Below are 17250 nucleotides of genomic sequence, written 5' to 3' on the forward strand. Positions count from 1 at the left end.
GCTTGGCCTCAGCCATCTTGATTTTGACGGTTTCTCCATTGAAAAGGGAGGAACGGTTTCTCCATTTGAAGACGAACATTGGGGACACGCCGTTTCTCCCTTAAAGGAGAAAGGGTCACTCCATTTTTTTTAAGAGTGTAGCCGGCCGTCTGTCTCCGTCGCACGGACAGCGCATGAGATATCATCTGCGTGCGGGCCTACCGTCGATTGCTCATCAAACAGAGAGGAAACGCCCCGCCCGTCTTTCGTAAGGAGCATGAAAGGACGCCAGAGGAGCAGGGGGGGGGGGGGCGACCGCATCGTTCGAAGGGCGCAGTCGCTTGCGCGCGCGCCATCTTGAGGCATCAGGAGATTGCTCGTAAACTTGCTGTGCTCTCAACGCTTACTTCGTGTTTAGAGAACTCAGAGCAAGAAAACGCATCGGTTCCTGGAGCGGCCATATTCCCCAAAACCAGTGTTTTGTTGAGTTACGCGAGATCGAATCCAAAAGAGTTAGCTGCTAGCCTTACTTCGTTTAACAATACAATTTGTTGGTATCGCATTCATATTGCTTCGCCCTTAAGCGAAACTGAGTTTTTTTACCCGCCAGCTATTGACCCCCGAAAGCGAGGGGCGGACGTGTAACATGGGTAGCCGCTTCACTGCGGGCCGTCAGCGACGGGCCCGCTACTGACAGCTGCGCATTTGCGGCTGCTCCGACCAGGACATATGCTTTTATTAATGAGATGACATTTTTAAAAAGCAAGCAAAAAATTCGAATTGGAACCCTAGCACGTGAGCTCGAAAGGGCAGGGCCTTTTAGGGGGTATTTACCGCAGAGTGATTAAACTCGGACGTGCTGGTATAAGCAATTACGAAAAAGCTCTTCCGAATGAAGATCCATGGATAAAGTAAAGCGTGAACGCGTGTCCACCGTTCACGTGATCTTCCATAAACGCGAAGCAAAGAAAATTCGATATTGTTCCATATATATACTGCTAGCGATCCCAGATTTCATTCCGCGATGTCCGGAAACAGAAGTGACAGACATTTTAGCAGCACACATGTAGTTAATACTGAACATTGCTTTCCTTACATGCCGTGCGACGCTTGAAACAAGCTATCAGCAGCGTTTCTAGAACAGACGACGTCCGCCGATGAATCGCCATCGCACTTTCTCGCTACCGAGAGGCCTAGACGTCACGAGCCTCTGCGGAGAGCGCGTTTTGCTGTCAAGCCGACTTGCAGAACAGAAGCTGCGTCGGCACCGTGCATGGCATCGTGGCTTATTCAAGACGCACGCGCGAGCGCTATTTATTCAGCGGAATAATTCTTGGTCCATGGTTGCGACTTTGGCAGCCCCAAGATCAAGCTGCACATGTTCTGACGCGCCGGCCGTGCGATTGCCGGTGATAGACGCCCCCAAAACCGAGACTTTGGCGCAGTTTGGGGCAATTTTCGTCGATATTATCAGGATGGCGCAGTAAATACAATTTGGCGCAGTTGGCGCAGGAGTGGAATCACTGCATTTCACACCAGCAGTCAAATACAAAATAGCGATATTCTTTGGTGACCTGTTACCTCATAAAATATATCCTATGTATAATGCATAGAATGTATATCTCAGGCCGGCCCACGTACTTACCACCTAGGGCAAGCGCCTCGGTGGCAAGCCTTTGGTAACGACCGAGGTTGCTGTCGCACAGGCTACCCAAGGCGTTGCCGGAAAGAACAGGACGGCAACATCCAGAGATCTGTGCTTGGGACTCTCAAAAAGCTTTTTGTTCGGAGCACCCATACTATGAGGCGAACTGAGTGCACTGTGCCTCAGACACAAGAAACCGAGCCCACAGTAGCAGCAGACCACCGAAACATTGCGAATATGGTTGGCACCGAAAGCCTGACTTTAACAGCGGCTCATGAACCAAAATGCGGGCAATTACAACACCAGAATCAAGGAATGGTCCAAACTTTCACGATGACGTGCTATAGCCAAGCGATACACGGTGTTTTGAGGACACACGTGCAGTTCAATGCACACATACCGTTTTGACATGAGATCTCGACAGCCATGTTTTCTCAACTGAATTGTGACATTTTGATCATTGGTAAGAGACAGTATAAAGTTTGCCTGAGGCTATGTGGAATGCCAAGTATATTGTGCTGCAAAGTCACAACAACATGCAAACACACAAAAAGACTTGCTTCACCTTCCTCATTAGCTTGCCCTTGCAAGTTCTATGCAGCAAAATGTTTTGCCATATAACATTACTCAGTTATGAAACAATGAAGTTTTTTTACTGCCAAGTCTCATACTACTCCACACGCCCATGATTCCTTCTAAACACAGGGATCAACAGGACATCAATGAGAACTCACCTCGAATATCTTTCCAGTACTGGAACCGGCGAAGATGTGATCCTCCGCGGGATCTGTTACGACCGCAGTCAGTGCGGCGTCCAGCACTACAGGTGGCCAGCAGATCACCGCTGTCAATGTCAAACACACGGCACGTCTGGTCAGCCGAGCAGGTGTAGCAGCGTGTCCCACCCAGCGCACCAATGTGGACGTCGGTGACATCGTAGCTGTGCTGTGACCATGCGTGCACGGGCTCGGCGGGTCCCCGTGTGCTGGTGCAGGCAACCTCAGCCAGGTCCCAGACCAGCACCTGGCCATCACGCGACGCCGAGACGAAGCGGCCACCGTCGTCAGTGAAGCGCAGGCATGTGATCACCTGGAAGTGGCGGCTCACCACGGCGAGGAGGTCGCCCGATGAGACCTTGAGGCAAAAGCAGCAAAGACATTTCAGTGCAACAGCGAACACACAATCACTCTAGTGGCAAACATCATTTTCCGGTATGCTATCTCAGTCATAGAGTTACCAATACTAGAAGTAGCTTTGATACTGCAATAGGTACTGATACTGCAATGCTTGTGGCTTAAGGCGTTCTCGTACAGCTGCAAATACGAGAACTTCATAATTCTTTAACATCCTGAAGAGCGGGGGAAAAGCACAACATAAAAAAATATTGTTCTTAAGCACATGCCTTTTACTTTTACGGCATAGAGTTGCCTACAAAAAATACATAGAAAGCTAGCATCACTGTCTACAGGAGCTGCAAGCATGACGATTAAGCCAGTATGGAAATGATAAGTAGCACACGAATACGCTTGAACCTCATCGTCCGTTGAAACACCCCCTCCCACTATTTACCTCTCATGAACTGCAGCTAATAAGTTTCTCGCCAGTAACCGTGGGTGTACCCCAACTGGGTGCAGCCATCTGATACGACTGCCCTAGTTTCTCCGCATGGTGCCACTCGCATATACTCACCTGCTGCATCTTCGCCAAGCATACAGCACACCCCCAGTGGGGCCCCTCCACTCTCTTTTATTTCAAAACTCATTCGCAATGAGAGGACAGTTCAGTATCAATTTGAAGCAAACACCTATTTTCACCTTGGCCTATCAGCCTACTCTCTACCTGTGTGAATGCCTCTACCGCAATGAATACACCTTCTTAAACCATATAGTTTGGGTATGCCACAGTACTCTCAATCTACAAGTGTACACTGGACTTCGATTACACACATTAGGCCAGTAGGATGCAGTACTGTCCAGCTCCAGTTTGCAGGCGTGGCAAGTGGTGTCTGCTGATGGATTTCTGGACCACAAGGTACGCTCGCCAGTGAGTGAAGCAGGCAAGTCAAGACTTTCCTTTGGATTCCTCATGCATCGTAATGTTCCAATAGTGTTTAGTGCTTCTACAGTGGCTACTATCTGGATAGAAGATATGACTTTGTATTGAACTACACACACTCACTCTCTTTCACGCATGTGAGAAAAAGGACATTTTATATGACTGCTTCTCTCGAATAAAATTTAGTCAGTGTCCTGCCTGCCCCTATGGTCCACCTCTAATTTCCTGCTTCTACTTTTCGCGCTGCTAAAGTTGAAACGTTTGGAAAAGGTCGCGTCACCGAGATGGCTTCAGGTCAGCTTACAGGCAAGCGTGCTGCTACAGTCTGCGCCAATGAAACCAACAGACAATTATGCAAAGGAACACATAGGGGACATTACTTGTCATTTTTAACTATAGTGTAATGATTATGACTTAAATTGAAAGGGATCAAAGCGGACGAAAAATTCGAAGTTGTGGGCTCGAATCCCACCGACGGAAAGGGTGCTTCTTCGTCCACTGCTTCTTCGTCCACTTTAATTCCTTTCAATTTGGATCGTAATCATTGCACCACAGTTAAGAACGACAAATAATGTCCCGTATGCTTTCCTCGGCTTCATTGTCTGTCGGTTTCATTTCTTTGTGTCTAAGAAAAAAAACGAGCCCCTCGAACACTTCCCCCTTCTCAAGCTTAGCATAACAGAGTGCTGAGCTAGTTGGTAGGTATTCATGTTAAAGACACAGGGCGTGAAAACACGGACACAAGTGAGAAGTCTAGACACCACAAACGCCGTACTACCGGCTTTTGTGGTGTCCGTGTTTGCACGCACTGCAGTTATTATTCAAGAGACGCAGCTGGTATCGCTCTCTCTCACTGGTAGTAAGATTCTGCGACTACAAAAACCATCAGTGCCACATTTATATTGGTGTTACGAGTGGCAACCCTCCTTCCATACCACCGGTGCGCGGCACTAAATAGAGAAAACGTTTGTGGTGAAACCATTTCTTGTCCCGTTGGTGAAACCTGGTGAAACCACAGACAAACCAACACGCGAGCGCTGCTGGCTGCGTGCAAACAAGGGCACGGGTAAGAGCGCTCACCTGCCACAGATATATCTTGTCTTCGATTCCGGCCACGCAGTGCAAGCCGTCCGGAGACGCCGCCAACGCTGAAACCCTGCCGGGGCACACGATTTGTCGCTGAATCTGATCGCGCCGCTGTAGCGACCATACCCGCAGCAGCGGCTTGTCGTGCTGCGCGCTGACGACGTAGTCCGAGCCCAAGAGACACAGCGTGCGCGGACTGCTCGTGCCTCCCTTGTACTGCGCCAGCACCGAGGCCGACACGACGTCCCACACGCAAGTGTTCCACAACTGCCCGGCGCCGTCACTCGTGAAGATGCATTCGAACGACGCCATTTCTCCGCGTTGTTTCAATGCGAGCACCAGCCAGCCCTGCTCGTCATAACAAACTGCTAAAGTTTCCGCTAGGTGCCAGAAGTGACGCGTTATTGTACAACATTTACAATCCCGAACTAGCCACTCTACCCGACCTCACGTCTAAAAAGCGGCATTCATTCCATAAAATCCGCCTTTGACATTTTGTTGTGCTGCCTCTGCCACTTTGGTAGCAGCCGGGCGTGGCATCCGCGATTTGTTTTGACAACGCGCAGAACATGCACAGAACGAAAACCTTCAAATTAAAAAAGAAAAACGTTTCGCGACTTGTTCGACAGGAGAAGGGCATGTGTACGGTCCCTAGAATATACTATATTCTAGGGACCGTAGCGTGTGCGCCGTGGCATCGTGAAAAAAAAAAAGTGTTTCTTTTGTGCACTGAATAAATACGTCATAGGCGCCATCTTTAGTGATAAATTTGTGTCTTGAAATACAAGAAAAGCATAACCTTTGAGATCGGCAACTAGCACTCAAAAGTTACTCAGTTCAGGGCACCCAGGGCTTGGGTTTTGAATGCGGACCACGAGCAGCCACGGGCACCACGGGCGCCACGGGCTCCAGAAAGACCCCAGTAACCTAATGCTGAACCTTATAAACTGCCGCTTGTGTTTACGGCGGAGGCGGACGTCGTTCTTAGAACGTACAAATGAATATTCGTGACAGCTTGCACGTCGTGCGTTGTCTCAGTGGGTCGCTAGGGTGGGCACTGGGCAGCTGCGTGCACACGCGCACGCACGCAGTCGCCGCGCACGCGGCGCACGTGCAACGATCGTTTGACCACGTGCGCACCGTGCTCACGCTCTCTCAGTGTACTCTCGCTCTCTTCTCGTTGTGTACTGCGAGAGCTGTGGAGCTGCCGATGAAGTAAAGAGGGGGTCGCCACTTGTCACATCAACAGAAACATGTGCATCACGCGAAAGCTGCAGCTGACTCTGGCGATCCTGAAGCCCGATGTTTGCAAGATCCCCATGAAACTAGAGGTGAGTCGTGAATGGCGACGAATATTTCTCTCGAGCCCGTTTAATCGGTTCGGCCCTAGAGAAGGAAATGTCCTTGAGGCGAGCAATTAGCGCAATTGACGGCTGACTCGCCGCCGATCGCTGACGCTTTTCGGTGAGAATAGCGTTGTGGAAAATAACGTAAGACTGTAAATGTCACGCGTGGGTAAACAAGCAGAGACGCGCTTTTTTTTTTCTCGTGTTGTCTTGGCTATTTGGCGCTGCTCTGAACTCGAAGCTCGACGCCCGTCGTAAACAATTTTCCGAGCAGCCATTTCAATGGAGAAGCGGCGCCTCGCAAGATTTTTCTCTTCGTGAAAGTTGCCCTTGTGTAAACCGTGTGATGATTTCTTCGTGTCTGATTTTGCGCAGGCCGTTCGGCAGGTGATCTTGGAAAATGATTTCATCTTTGTCAAGAGCAAGATGGGAACTTACACTAGGGAACAGATGGAGAAGTTCTACGCCGAGCATCAGGGTAAGTATGTACGTTGTGTGTGTTTATGTATGTGTGTATCGCCGCCCGCATATGGTTGTGAGCGCACGTTCCACCGTACTTTTCCGTTTGAAAGTCGGATCGCGTCAACACGTCGAGAAACAGCTGTTCACTCATTGTTCTGAATTTCACCGCATCGATCCGTCATCTTCAGTGAAGTTAATTCGAAGACGCTGAGTAAGAGTGCGGGGAAAAAAACCCTCAAAACGGTGTATTTTCAGTCGCAAACACTGTTTCCGCGGTGCTCTACATGCTTCTACTCGGCGAAATATCGACAAACCGCTGAGATGTCTACGAGAAAACGTTTTTTAGACGTCTTTTTGTAGTCAGATTCTAGACCACGCTAAAATGTCGTCTGCTCGATACTGGGTTTCGAAAGTGAAAGCACTGTCGCGTTGAAAGCGATGTGGCGCTGATCTTAATAGTGCGTAGACGACGATCCTTGGCGGTAAAACCGACTCGTATGTTTCGTAATTGCGTCGCATTTCGTTGGGATTCCTTCTTTGTTGTTTACCCGAAAAAGTGAGTAAAATGCCTTATCTCGAAGATGGCCAGGAGCTGCGCGCTCTCGTTATCTATACGGACACACAGCTACACTTCGTAGTACGCGAGACGAGATTTCGACCAAACCGGAATTGCACGTGCTCTGCGGTCGACGTGGTGTTTACACACGTCTATATACGATATTAGGGGAGAGCGCGCTTTCTAATCCTAGCTGTCGCGGAGATAAGAGACCGCGGAGTGTCGAGAAGTTGACACACACACGCGCTACTTTCGGGACTACCGCGCGCGCGCGCGCGCTGGGCTTTTCTGCAACAGTCGAAGTCACCGCCCCCTCTCCCCCGTTCGCACACACTTTTCCGAAGAGCGGAGTGTCAACACTCTTGAGTGGCGTGTCCGGTTGCGCGACTAATGGAACCGGGCTAAGTACGCGTGGAAGGAGACTTCAGACTTTGCGGTCGACGACGTGATACGATTGTCACACATCGCGTAGCCCGAAACCGTGCCGCGGCGCACGTCTTCGAAGAGGCGCTCTGCCAAGATAAAGTTGCATGCATGCAAAGCCATAGTGTTCTTGGGTTTCAACGCAAAGTGAGCCGTGATGACGCAATAAAAAAAAAAAATGCCTGACCTACAGATACCCCTGACAACAATGACTTTGACAATTCAGCACGCATTTGTTAGATGATTAGTGGCAGTTAACGAAAGATTACGCATATCAAATGCCCAATGTAATTTGGATCTTTAGACGATTTTAGATAAGCCACCTTGGGCTGGTAAACGAATGTTTTCTTATTTTTGTATATCACAACACGGATTAATCAAGTCACGAAATCTCGAATACACCAGCCCAACCGTTTTCATGCATACGCATCTACCATAGCACTGCTTGTTTGGTTGTTGAAAATACAAAACGGTAACCACCCAACATGGTGGCACCGAAACCCATACGTAAGATAGCCTATATGAAGAAGTGCTTTAAAATGAACAAATTCTCCATTTTCACGTGTCAAAAGCATGACATCATGATTACATGGTGCAAGGAGATTCCGAATTAATGTTGACCACCTCTGGTTCTTAACATGCACCTAAACCAAAGCACATTGGCGTTTTTTGCATTTCGCCCTCACTGAAATGCATTGCTGTCACCAAGGAATGACTCTGCACCCTCGTGCTTAGCAGCGCAACTGTGCTAAGCCGCTACAGTGGATGAAGCAGTGAATCAAATGCTGTAGAACTAAGTTCGATATGTACGATTCTTGCTACGTAGTGTAATACCATGTAACGTAAGGCTGTGTAACCGTTTGTGTCTGCACATTACATCCGTTCACGATCTATATGCCTTTAAAAACTTCAAACATGCTGTGCTTTGTTTCCTCCATCACTTTTAACAAACAATTTATTACTGCTAGCTTTCACTTTCCTTTTTCGTTTACTTAGAAGTATTTTCTTTGTTGGAGGCTGGCGCAGTCCTAGAAATGACTAATCTGTTCTAATCGTTTTGTTTCTGCTCCAGGCAAATTCTTTTTTGAGAGACTAGCAAGCTTTATGTCCAGGTATGTAGATCACAGCATGCTTCACTGTTCTGTATTGTCTATAAATGTAATTCATGTGACTTAGTATACTTTTCATATCCCGTTCGTTTTACTAGCGGGCCGCTGTCAGTCCACATATTGGCAAAGGAGAATGGGATCAAAGAATGGCGTTCACTCCTGGGACCAACACAAGTGTTCAGGTAAGAGAGGTTTACTTGTGGGCTTGTGTGTAACGAGTTATATGTAATTAATCCCTGTGATCAATTGCCTGTCTTTACAGTTTCGTAATCAATCAGTAACTTCTTACTCTGTAATCCTCACTGTAATACGATAGCTTTTTTTCTGTAATCGATTACATGAAACTAGTTACCCATTTTAAGAAAAGCTAAACAGCAGTTCAGCTTTAAGCCTTTAAATTTGGCTGGAACTACAATAGAATGCCCGTGGTCATGCCATGCGTATCCTTGTAGTTGCACATGTTCGGACGGGCAAAACTTGGTACTCTGTACTTATTTAATCTTAAATGCTCCACCATATATTGGCTTAATAATTTAGGCAGCATTACTGTAGACTTAATATTGACCGCCACTTCAGTGATTTGTTGGCCTCACTGTGAGCACATTCTCAGAGTCCTAGCAACTTCACTTGCTGCGCTCCATAGAAGCAAGCATATTGCAGCACTGTAACCACAATCTGCTCTGCCACAGTTTTTGTATGTTAAGACACCGCTGTTCCCTCCAGCGTACTCACTGATAAAGTTTTCAGTGTCGCTGCTGACGTTTTCGCAAAGAAATGAAAAAAAAAATGTAAAAAATTGCACTAGTAATTGCAATTTTGTAAAAAATTGCGCTAGTTTACCATGGCTCTATTATTGCAGGGCTATTCACGATGCCCCGAATTCCATTCGAGCACGGTTTGGCCTGACAGACACACGGAACGCCGGTCATGGATCAGGTCAGTGTCATGTTAATGCGGGTGTTTCGCATTAAATTGAGGTGCACTCACCTACAGGACTTATACCCGACATGAAATTTGAAAGTATTAGAAAATAATCCACTAAGTGCCAAAGTGGCTTTCAGAGCTAATTGGTTTACTGCATCAAAAGGTGTCATAACGCTTGCAGACACGGACGAGAAAGACACAACGGGAAGAGCGCTAACGTTTAACTTTCATTTGGTAGTTAGCGCTTTTCCCATTGTGTCTTTCTCGTCCATGTGTGCTATATGGCGCTATCATATCTTTTGATGCATTAAATGTCATTACTGAAAGCTTGCCTTGACGTGTATACGAGTTCTCATAATGAAACGTTGACTTCAGCAACATCCCCTGTTCAATGATTTCTCATCACTTTAAGCCTCTGTTGTCCCCTGTTCTTCTGTTTAGTTTAAATTTAGAGATAAGGAACATGTCGGAAATGCAAATGACAGGGTTTGTCCTAACCTATGATCACACGATTTTGAGGGCTTTGACGGCTCACTTCTCACTTGTGCGAGTTGGTTCTGTATGCACAGTATGTGCTATTGAAGCAAGTAGTATTTCAAAACTCTGGTTTTGTTAATGTTGCAATAACAGGTCAAATATGAGAGAATGACAAGATCTACTAGCCTTAAATAGGGCCGTAATATATAAGAATAAGTAAATTTAGCACTGCGACCCCAGCGCCAGTGCGTAGGTGTGATGTTGCCAAATTAGAGGCGTGTTTTCACATTAAAGACGTTCTAGGTCCGTAAGCGTTCGTGACCCCTTTCAATCTTTGACACCTTCAGAATGCAACACCATCTATCTTTACTCATAAGAAATTATCTAGACCAGAGCAGATATCGAAATCGGTGACATAATGGCAAGCTAGCGTGGCAGTGTTAATATCTGCTTTGCCGTTCATATCTTGCTTTTGCTTCTTTCTTGGCATGCCATTCATTTTTTAGCAGTAAAGGTGCAGCTTTCCTGGCATTGTAGATTGGTAGTGAGCTCAAATAATTTTTCACTATAGTGTCTGTGAGTCTACCGAGACAAACTTAACACTCGCCTGCTCGTATGTCTCGTACATTTCGCATCTGATGGCGTTAAAGGGACACTAAAGGCAAATATTAAGTCGACGTTGATTGTTGAAATAGCGGTCCAGAAACCTCGTAGTGCTGCTTTTGTGCCAAGGAAGTGCTTATTTTGAAATAAAATCACGTTTTTAGTGGTCCGCATCACGTTAGCGCGCTTCAAATGTCGCGCCTGAAAATACAACTTTCATACGTCACTGTTGCCGTGCCCAACGTTGCCCGCTTTTATTGCGCGGCCGCCGACACCAGTAGCAGCCGAGCGGAAGTAGCAGGACCCACAGTAGCAACAACGGCGCTGCGGCAGACTTGCACGGATGGGCACATTCAAAGCCTTCACCAAGTTGCGGTTGGTCTCGTAATCCTCAGTACGAAAGTGCAGCGAGCACACACGCAGATGTTTTGACTGTTTAGCACACTGGCGCAATGGCATGACACTAAGCCACTTCGAGCGTAAGGGTTCATTCCGCGGCACCCAGTGAAAAGACACACTGGTTTCCTTGCTGCAGCACTGGCGTTGTGCACCATTCGGGCATCCGGCAATATCACACGCATGCGGCATTTTGTCGAACTTTCTGTCAGAGCGACTTTCACGAGCGCGCAAAACACGCACTGCAGTACGCGATCCCGAAGCTACCACTGAGACGGGCGAGACGCAGTTCGACGAAAACGGAACCTTTGAACCACGCGCGCTGTTCCCCATGGCAACGCCACGGAGGTTTTGTTTTCCATGAATCAAGCGGAAACGAACAAACAGCATTTTATTACGTCTTTTGATGCTTGGAATGTTCTTTTTTTAGTGCTGCTAGTTTGATTACTAGTGATTTATTGTAGGCCGACTTCCATACGTCATCGGGATCACTTCGAAAATGTCCCACTCGTGGCGCTCATCATGTAATACATTTAGCTTAATTTCTCGGTAAGTAGGGCACTGCTGTTGATAATATTGCCGTTTTAGAAGTTGTCATACATTGGGCTTTCACTCTGACATAAATTTTTATTTGCCTTTAGTGTCCCTTTAACGCCACAGCTCACCGGTCGATGCGCTTTGCAGATTCTGAGGAGTCGGCCAGGCGCGAGATCGGCTTCTTCTTCCCGGAGTTCGACCAGGACATGTGGTACCTGGACGAGGAGCAACGCTGGCGACGCGCGAAGCTCGTCTTTGACCTAGAACGATGCGAGCACATAGTGGTCGACGAGCAGGAACAGCAGCGCAGCACCTAAGGTCCTGCTTCCGTGTGGTGCTGAACTTCGCACTGTACCAGGGAGAGTGCTCTCAGGCGATCACTTTCGGTGATAGTGTAGCTTTCTCAAGATATTGCGGGACCCGGCCCTCACCATGAGCTTCTTTCTTGCTTTGGCCTGTGCATCCAGTGTCGATACTCGTGAAATCTTGCAAAAGTGATGTCCTAGGGATACATCCCCAGCTCAATAATAAGCGCCTCGCACTGCCCACTTCATTTTGAAAACTGGGCCTATTCATTGTAAACTAAGATCAACTAAGATCTTTCTGTATTGCTTTTGGAAAAGGATGAGATGACGCCAACGCTTCGCGTCTGTTGACTTCGACGCCAAAATGCGCAGCCGGATGCTTGCTATGCCGACATAAAGTAGCGCCTACTTAGCAGCAGCAGCAAGATATGCATGTACAGTCGCGTCCAACATGAATTGCAACATGTCGCCCATGGTCAAAATGGCACCAACTCTACACATTGGCATCCAAATATAAAAAATTGCTGAAGTAAACATTGTTTCAATCGCTGGTACTTCCTAAGCTAATTTACCATTTGCCCGTGTCATTGTATCAGCGGGTCCCTTCAGACATGCTCACTGTGTTGCAACTCATATTGAGTGCGACTGTACCGGATGTGTTCTGTGAAATTCATTACATCAGATCGTTGCAATGTCTTGCATGAAATTTTTGCCACATCAAATTTACGGCTATTATTAGGTTGGTATACCAATGTGTTTCGAGATTTAACCATTTGCAGTTCCTACATAGCGACGCTCTTTTTCAATCAAATCATGTATTGTTAACTTTTTTTTGGTTCCTATTTTGCTTCTCTAAAACAGCACCATTTGGATTTTCATACCCTGCATGCAAGATTTTCATATTGCTTCTGTAGGACTAATCTAGGAGGTGTAAGCACTATTTTTATGTACATACTTTTTATGAACCTCTGGCTAAGCACAACTACAGCATATGGCATTTTTGCTCAATGAGTTTGCCAGTATGCAACCAAGCCACAATATCTGTAATGATGACTGGCACGTGTGTCCTACCAAGCGAAAGCAAGAAGGCACATATTTTCGTTGGCGTTAATGGTTTATTGGCACTGTTTTCGACAACAGTGTATTCCCAGGCCTCCTCCACACACAATTTCTGACCGAATTCAACTTGCCTCAGGTAGGGCCCTTCTTACAGCTTGCCACTTAACACACAGCCCAGTTAGATAACCGAGGTGAAGCGGGAAGGTTGCGTGAATAAGCAATAGAACTTTGCAACATTCCTCCAATTCCCTAGAGCATGCCTAGTCTAATTCTGTTGGAACATTAACTTTCAAGTTGAATTTTTGCAAGGAAGCATCCCTTTGCGACCTGTTGTCGAGCCCCTCCCGACAACGCAACACAGCCGCAGCGGTCTGTTGTCAGGCACTGCTGGACTAGCTCTTTTGTGGTTGATTCATGTGCGTGTTTTCTTACTGCATTGTGCCCCAACTTTTAACAGAGTAGGTAAACTTTTTTTTACATGAGCTCTGCTTTTCTTAGTTTCTGTCCAGAATTGACAGAAGGGGGGTAAAGGCCTAAAAAGGCATTAAAAAAATGCAACTGTCTTCAAACACAATGCAATGGCTGAGTTGTGTACTAAACTGCTCTTAGCGCTTAAATGGGGAATGCATGGATCTTCTGCATGGTTTCCCGTTTAAGTTCGTAAAAAAATTAATAAATAAAACGGTTCACAACATATGTCATTGGGAACCTGAAAACAGTGCAGGACGGCACTCGGAATAGAACTGACAAGACAGGCCACTTGGACTTTGTCATCAGGACTGAAGTGACTTAACGATACTATTCCATTGTCACACGTTCTCGTCAGAGACGCTGCACCTGCACTGTCGACAGAACAGGCCAGGTGTGAACGACAGATTACAAGTGGCATAGAATTGCAATATTATACTGGCAGCGGCACTCAAAGCTGTGTGCACGATGCAAGCACTGGCATGCTTAAGCTGCTTTTGAGTGACGAAAGCTTGTTTCATTACTTAGGCTCAGGGATAGACGAGATTAGTATTGCACACCCAATATGGCAAAAACGACACCCTTTTTTTTATCTCCAGCTTAAAGTGCTGTGTGCTAACTAAATATTCACATGTCCAAGCATCTGCAGAGTTATTGCCAGGATGAATACCAGGATTATATATGCGTATTACAAAAACAAAACGTACACGGTGGCTTTTATTCTGCTGGTACTGTGCTGTCAAAAGCAGGAAAAATGGGTGTGGCAAACAGTAGGCAACTGCCTCTCTCCAGACTTCTTAATGACTCTCGTTGTGGATACTTGGCTGAGCAGATTAGCGACTGTTAATTACCTCCCCTGCCTCCGAAACAAGCATTTCACGTGTTACCTAGACAATTTCAACAATGTGCACCAGCACACAGTTAACACTGAAGGAGTACTAACTAGCATGATAACTTATTTTCTTGCATTCGATGAAATGCTGGCAAGCACTAGAGCTCCCTAACTAATCTACAATAAATGCTTGTTACTAGTACAAATTTGTTGAGACTTCGGTACTGAGGAGGCGGACGCGTGATGCTAAGTCCTTCGTTGTGATCACTGTGGCTACCATGCCTAAGCGCAGTCAGATGAAATGCATCTCGTGCTATCACTTGGTTTGAGTTACTGATGTGTGCCTTTCAAAGTCGTGGACTCTGATGAAGAGGTCACAGTCGTATGCTATGTACAGTTTCATGAAAGAGTTGAGCTCTGCTGCTGCTGACTTATCTTGTAGTGCCTTAGATGGCACAACGGTTGTGCCACAGTGCCAGAGAAGTGTACAGTGAAAAGATATATAAAGTTGAACTTCACCATTACGAACGTGCTTTTGGCACAAAATAGCTTCGATATATTGTTTATTAAATGTATTTTGCACTGTAGTAGTGGTTAGATATTCCTTATTTACCGTATTTGCACGATTCCAACATGCACTCTTTGGCATCACTTTTCATCGCTAAATGGTACCCTCAAATTTGTTTGCACATTACAAGCAGGCTCAAAAGTAAAATCGGCATGACGTTTTTTGTTTCAATTTTCCTAATGCAAATTTAGCTGCACGTTACAATTGGGGGCATGGTAGAATCGTGCAAATATGGTATTTCACTGGATCGGATAATTCTGTCATATCCATGCCCGTTGTATCGAGGTTCAACTTATACGTATGAATATTCCTTCTATTTTTATGCAATGAGCAATGAAATAAATATTTATTGACATTGCCACATCATGTCTACAAATTTGTGTCATGATATTTATGTCTTTGACAGTGAAATGTACAACAAGCTCCAATTAGAATGAGTGCAACTTAAAATAAAACCATCAATGAGTTGCAGCGTACTAGAGCAATAAGAAAACAATCCATTTAAAAATCTCTTTACCATTTGTTAAAATGACAATACTTTGCTAAAGATACACATACTACAAGGCCCCTGACTGCACACCTTGCTTGAGTCTACGAGTAAAGAATCAAAATGAATATGCTTTGTATTAGACTATGCAAGCTTCACTACTGAACACTGGCATTTTACAAGCCTCAACTGGCCTGTAAATAAAATGGCAAATAAATGTATACTATAACTATGCTTGAACAGTCGGGAGTGAACTTTGTACAGTTAAAGAAAAGGCTTACTAAAAGCTTTTTCATTACACAAACACTGTACCTAGTTCAGCAGTCTGTTGTGATTATGCAAGACATACACTTGTAGTCACTGAAGTTGAGTGTTTGAGGCAAGTGCTACCCCGCAAGAATATAGAGAAACCTTACACTCAACTCTTCAGTAGTAATGGTAAAATTTTGAACGCTGCACAACAACAGTATGTAGAATGAATGCTGTCAATAACCAATGAAGACAAAGTTGGCTGCAAAAGGTTATAGGACATAGGACTTCTAAAAAAAAAACTGAAATCCCACGAAGTCTCTGGCAGGATCAGCCTGCACTACCAGCAAATTGATATGCTAAATTGGAAGCACCATGCCTTAACTGAACATTGCAATTACCATTTGTTACGGTATTGTGTCTCATAAACTTTTGTGGCCTAACGTACTTGGGAGCAGAGGTTTGACAGCATATGCGATGTCTTAGCAATGAGCATACGAAAAAAAAAAAAAGCCAAACAAACTTGCAATGCATACGTTCAAAAATTTTGCACGACACCGCACACTGGTACTATCCTGGTTCATCTGCAACTACAAATGTCGAGTTTCTACCACATACGAATTCAGCAACATTGTTGATGTGTGCATCCCATTACCACTGATTTATGTGCAACCCTTTTATGGTTTTATCCGTAATAGATCGACACAAAAAAGAGTGGCATTAGAGAAATAGCGCTGGGGCTCCCTTACCACATACCTATGCTGGCGATTAGACAATTGGTATGCGATACCCCTTCCACGTTATTCTTCTCCTCGGCTGTTGAAGTAAACAATCAATATAGTGTTTCTCCTTAATTGTATGTTTTGAATACACTGAAATACAATGTGCCATGCCCTACTCATAGCAACAGTTTTTTCCTGCAATGGTAGTGTAGCTATGTATAGTTTCTGGACTGCACAATGTGCACAATAAGATTTGTTTTGGCAATAACATTTAGGATTTTTCTTAAAACTATTTACACACAAGTACTACGTGCATGTAACGCTGCTACTCTTTGCACTCACTACTGTACAACATTTTCCTTACAAAAGGGACCACTGGTCACCTTGGAAACACAAAATATTAACTGTATGCCCCAGTAGTATCTCGTATACTGTTGTACATACAGTACTACCTCACATTAAAAAAAACAGGGAGGTACCAAACATCTTTCAGCAAAAGATGTCTGGCAAACAAGTAGCAATTTCCATGTATTCTTATATCACATTGATGAGTCAACTATGAATGTGGACACATTTTTTTTTTCACGACTGTACAGGCATGTTTGTGTACAACGCTTGAGTTAACGCTGGTTTCTTCCGCTCTTGCTGTGCACTGGTGGGGAGGAAGTGTTGGCTGACCGCGAGACGAGGTCGCCATAGTAGGCAGTGATGGTCTTGATCCTTCTGTTGAGCATGTTCTGCTCGACCTCGACCATACCTCCAGGACCGGCCAGCTGAGTGACCTGCAAGGAAAAAGACGAGTTGATTGTCGTCAACTGGAACTGCATATAAACCAGGACATCAGACCGAACCTGAAGCAAAAGCCGTACCCAAACCGAACACGAAGTGAAGCAAAATAATATCTGTTGTCGGTTTGGAACAAAATGGTTCGTAAAGCGCACCAGCTTGCCGTGCAATGAAGT

At 45.7% G+C, this 17250-nt stretch overlaps 3 protein-coding genes across 4 annotated transcripts in view; 1 reads left to right on the top strand and 2 right to left on the bottom strand.

Moving 5' to 3' along the window:
- The window catches only part of LOC119406330 (WD repeat-containing protein 18-like), a 13858-nt gene extending 8737 nt beyond the window's left edge, over positions 1-5121 (bottom strand). The window contains 3 exon segments of the mRNA XM_049419913.1: positions 2355-2448; positions 2450-2758; positions 4760-5121. Coding sequence (XP_049275870.1) covers positions 2355-2448; positions 2450-2758; positions 4760-5077 — 721 coding nt within the window. The 5' untranslated portion in view covers positions 5078-5121.
- Positions 5122-5861: 740 nt separating this feature from the next.
- LOC119371669 (nucleoside diphosphate kinase 6) lies at positions 5862-14566 on the top strand. Its single transcript, XM_037642112.2, has 6 exons — positions 5862-6096; positions 6487-6589; positions 8625-8664; positions 8760-8843; positions 9521-9597; positions 11746-14566. Exons 1-6 carry the CDS (start codon positions 6019-6021, stop codon positions 11913-11915), a joined length of 552 nt encoding a protein of 183 aa, XP_037498040.1. The 5' UTR covers positions 5862-6018; the 3' UTR covers positions 11916-14566.
- A 977-nt stretch (positions 14567-15543) lies between these two features.
- LOC119371668 (uncharacterized) overlaps positions 15544-17250 on the bottom strand; it is a 44680-nt gene continuing 42973 nt past the window's right edge. For both annotated transcript variants that reach the window (XM_037642111.2, XM_049419911.1), the window contains exon 12: positions 15544-17070. In XM_037642111.2, coding sequence (XP_037498039.1) covers positions 16909-17070 — 162 coding nt within the window. In that variant the 3' untranslated portion in view covers positions 15544-16908. The remainder of the gene's footprint in view (positions 17071-17250) is intronic.

The sequence above is a fragment of the Rhipicephalus sanguineus genome, chromosome 10 (assembly GCF_013339695.2).
Source record: "Rhipicephalus sanguineus isolate Rsan-2018 chromosome 10, BIME_Rsan_1.4, whole genome shotgun sequence".
In the NCBI taxonomy this organism is placed as follows: Eukaryota; Metazoa; Arthropoda; class Arachnida; order Ixodida; family Ixodidae; genus Rhipicephalus; species Rhipicephalus sanguineus.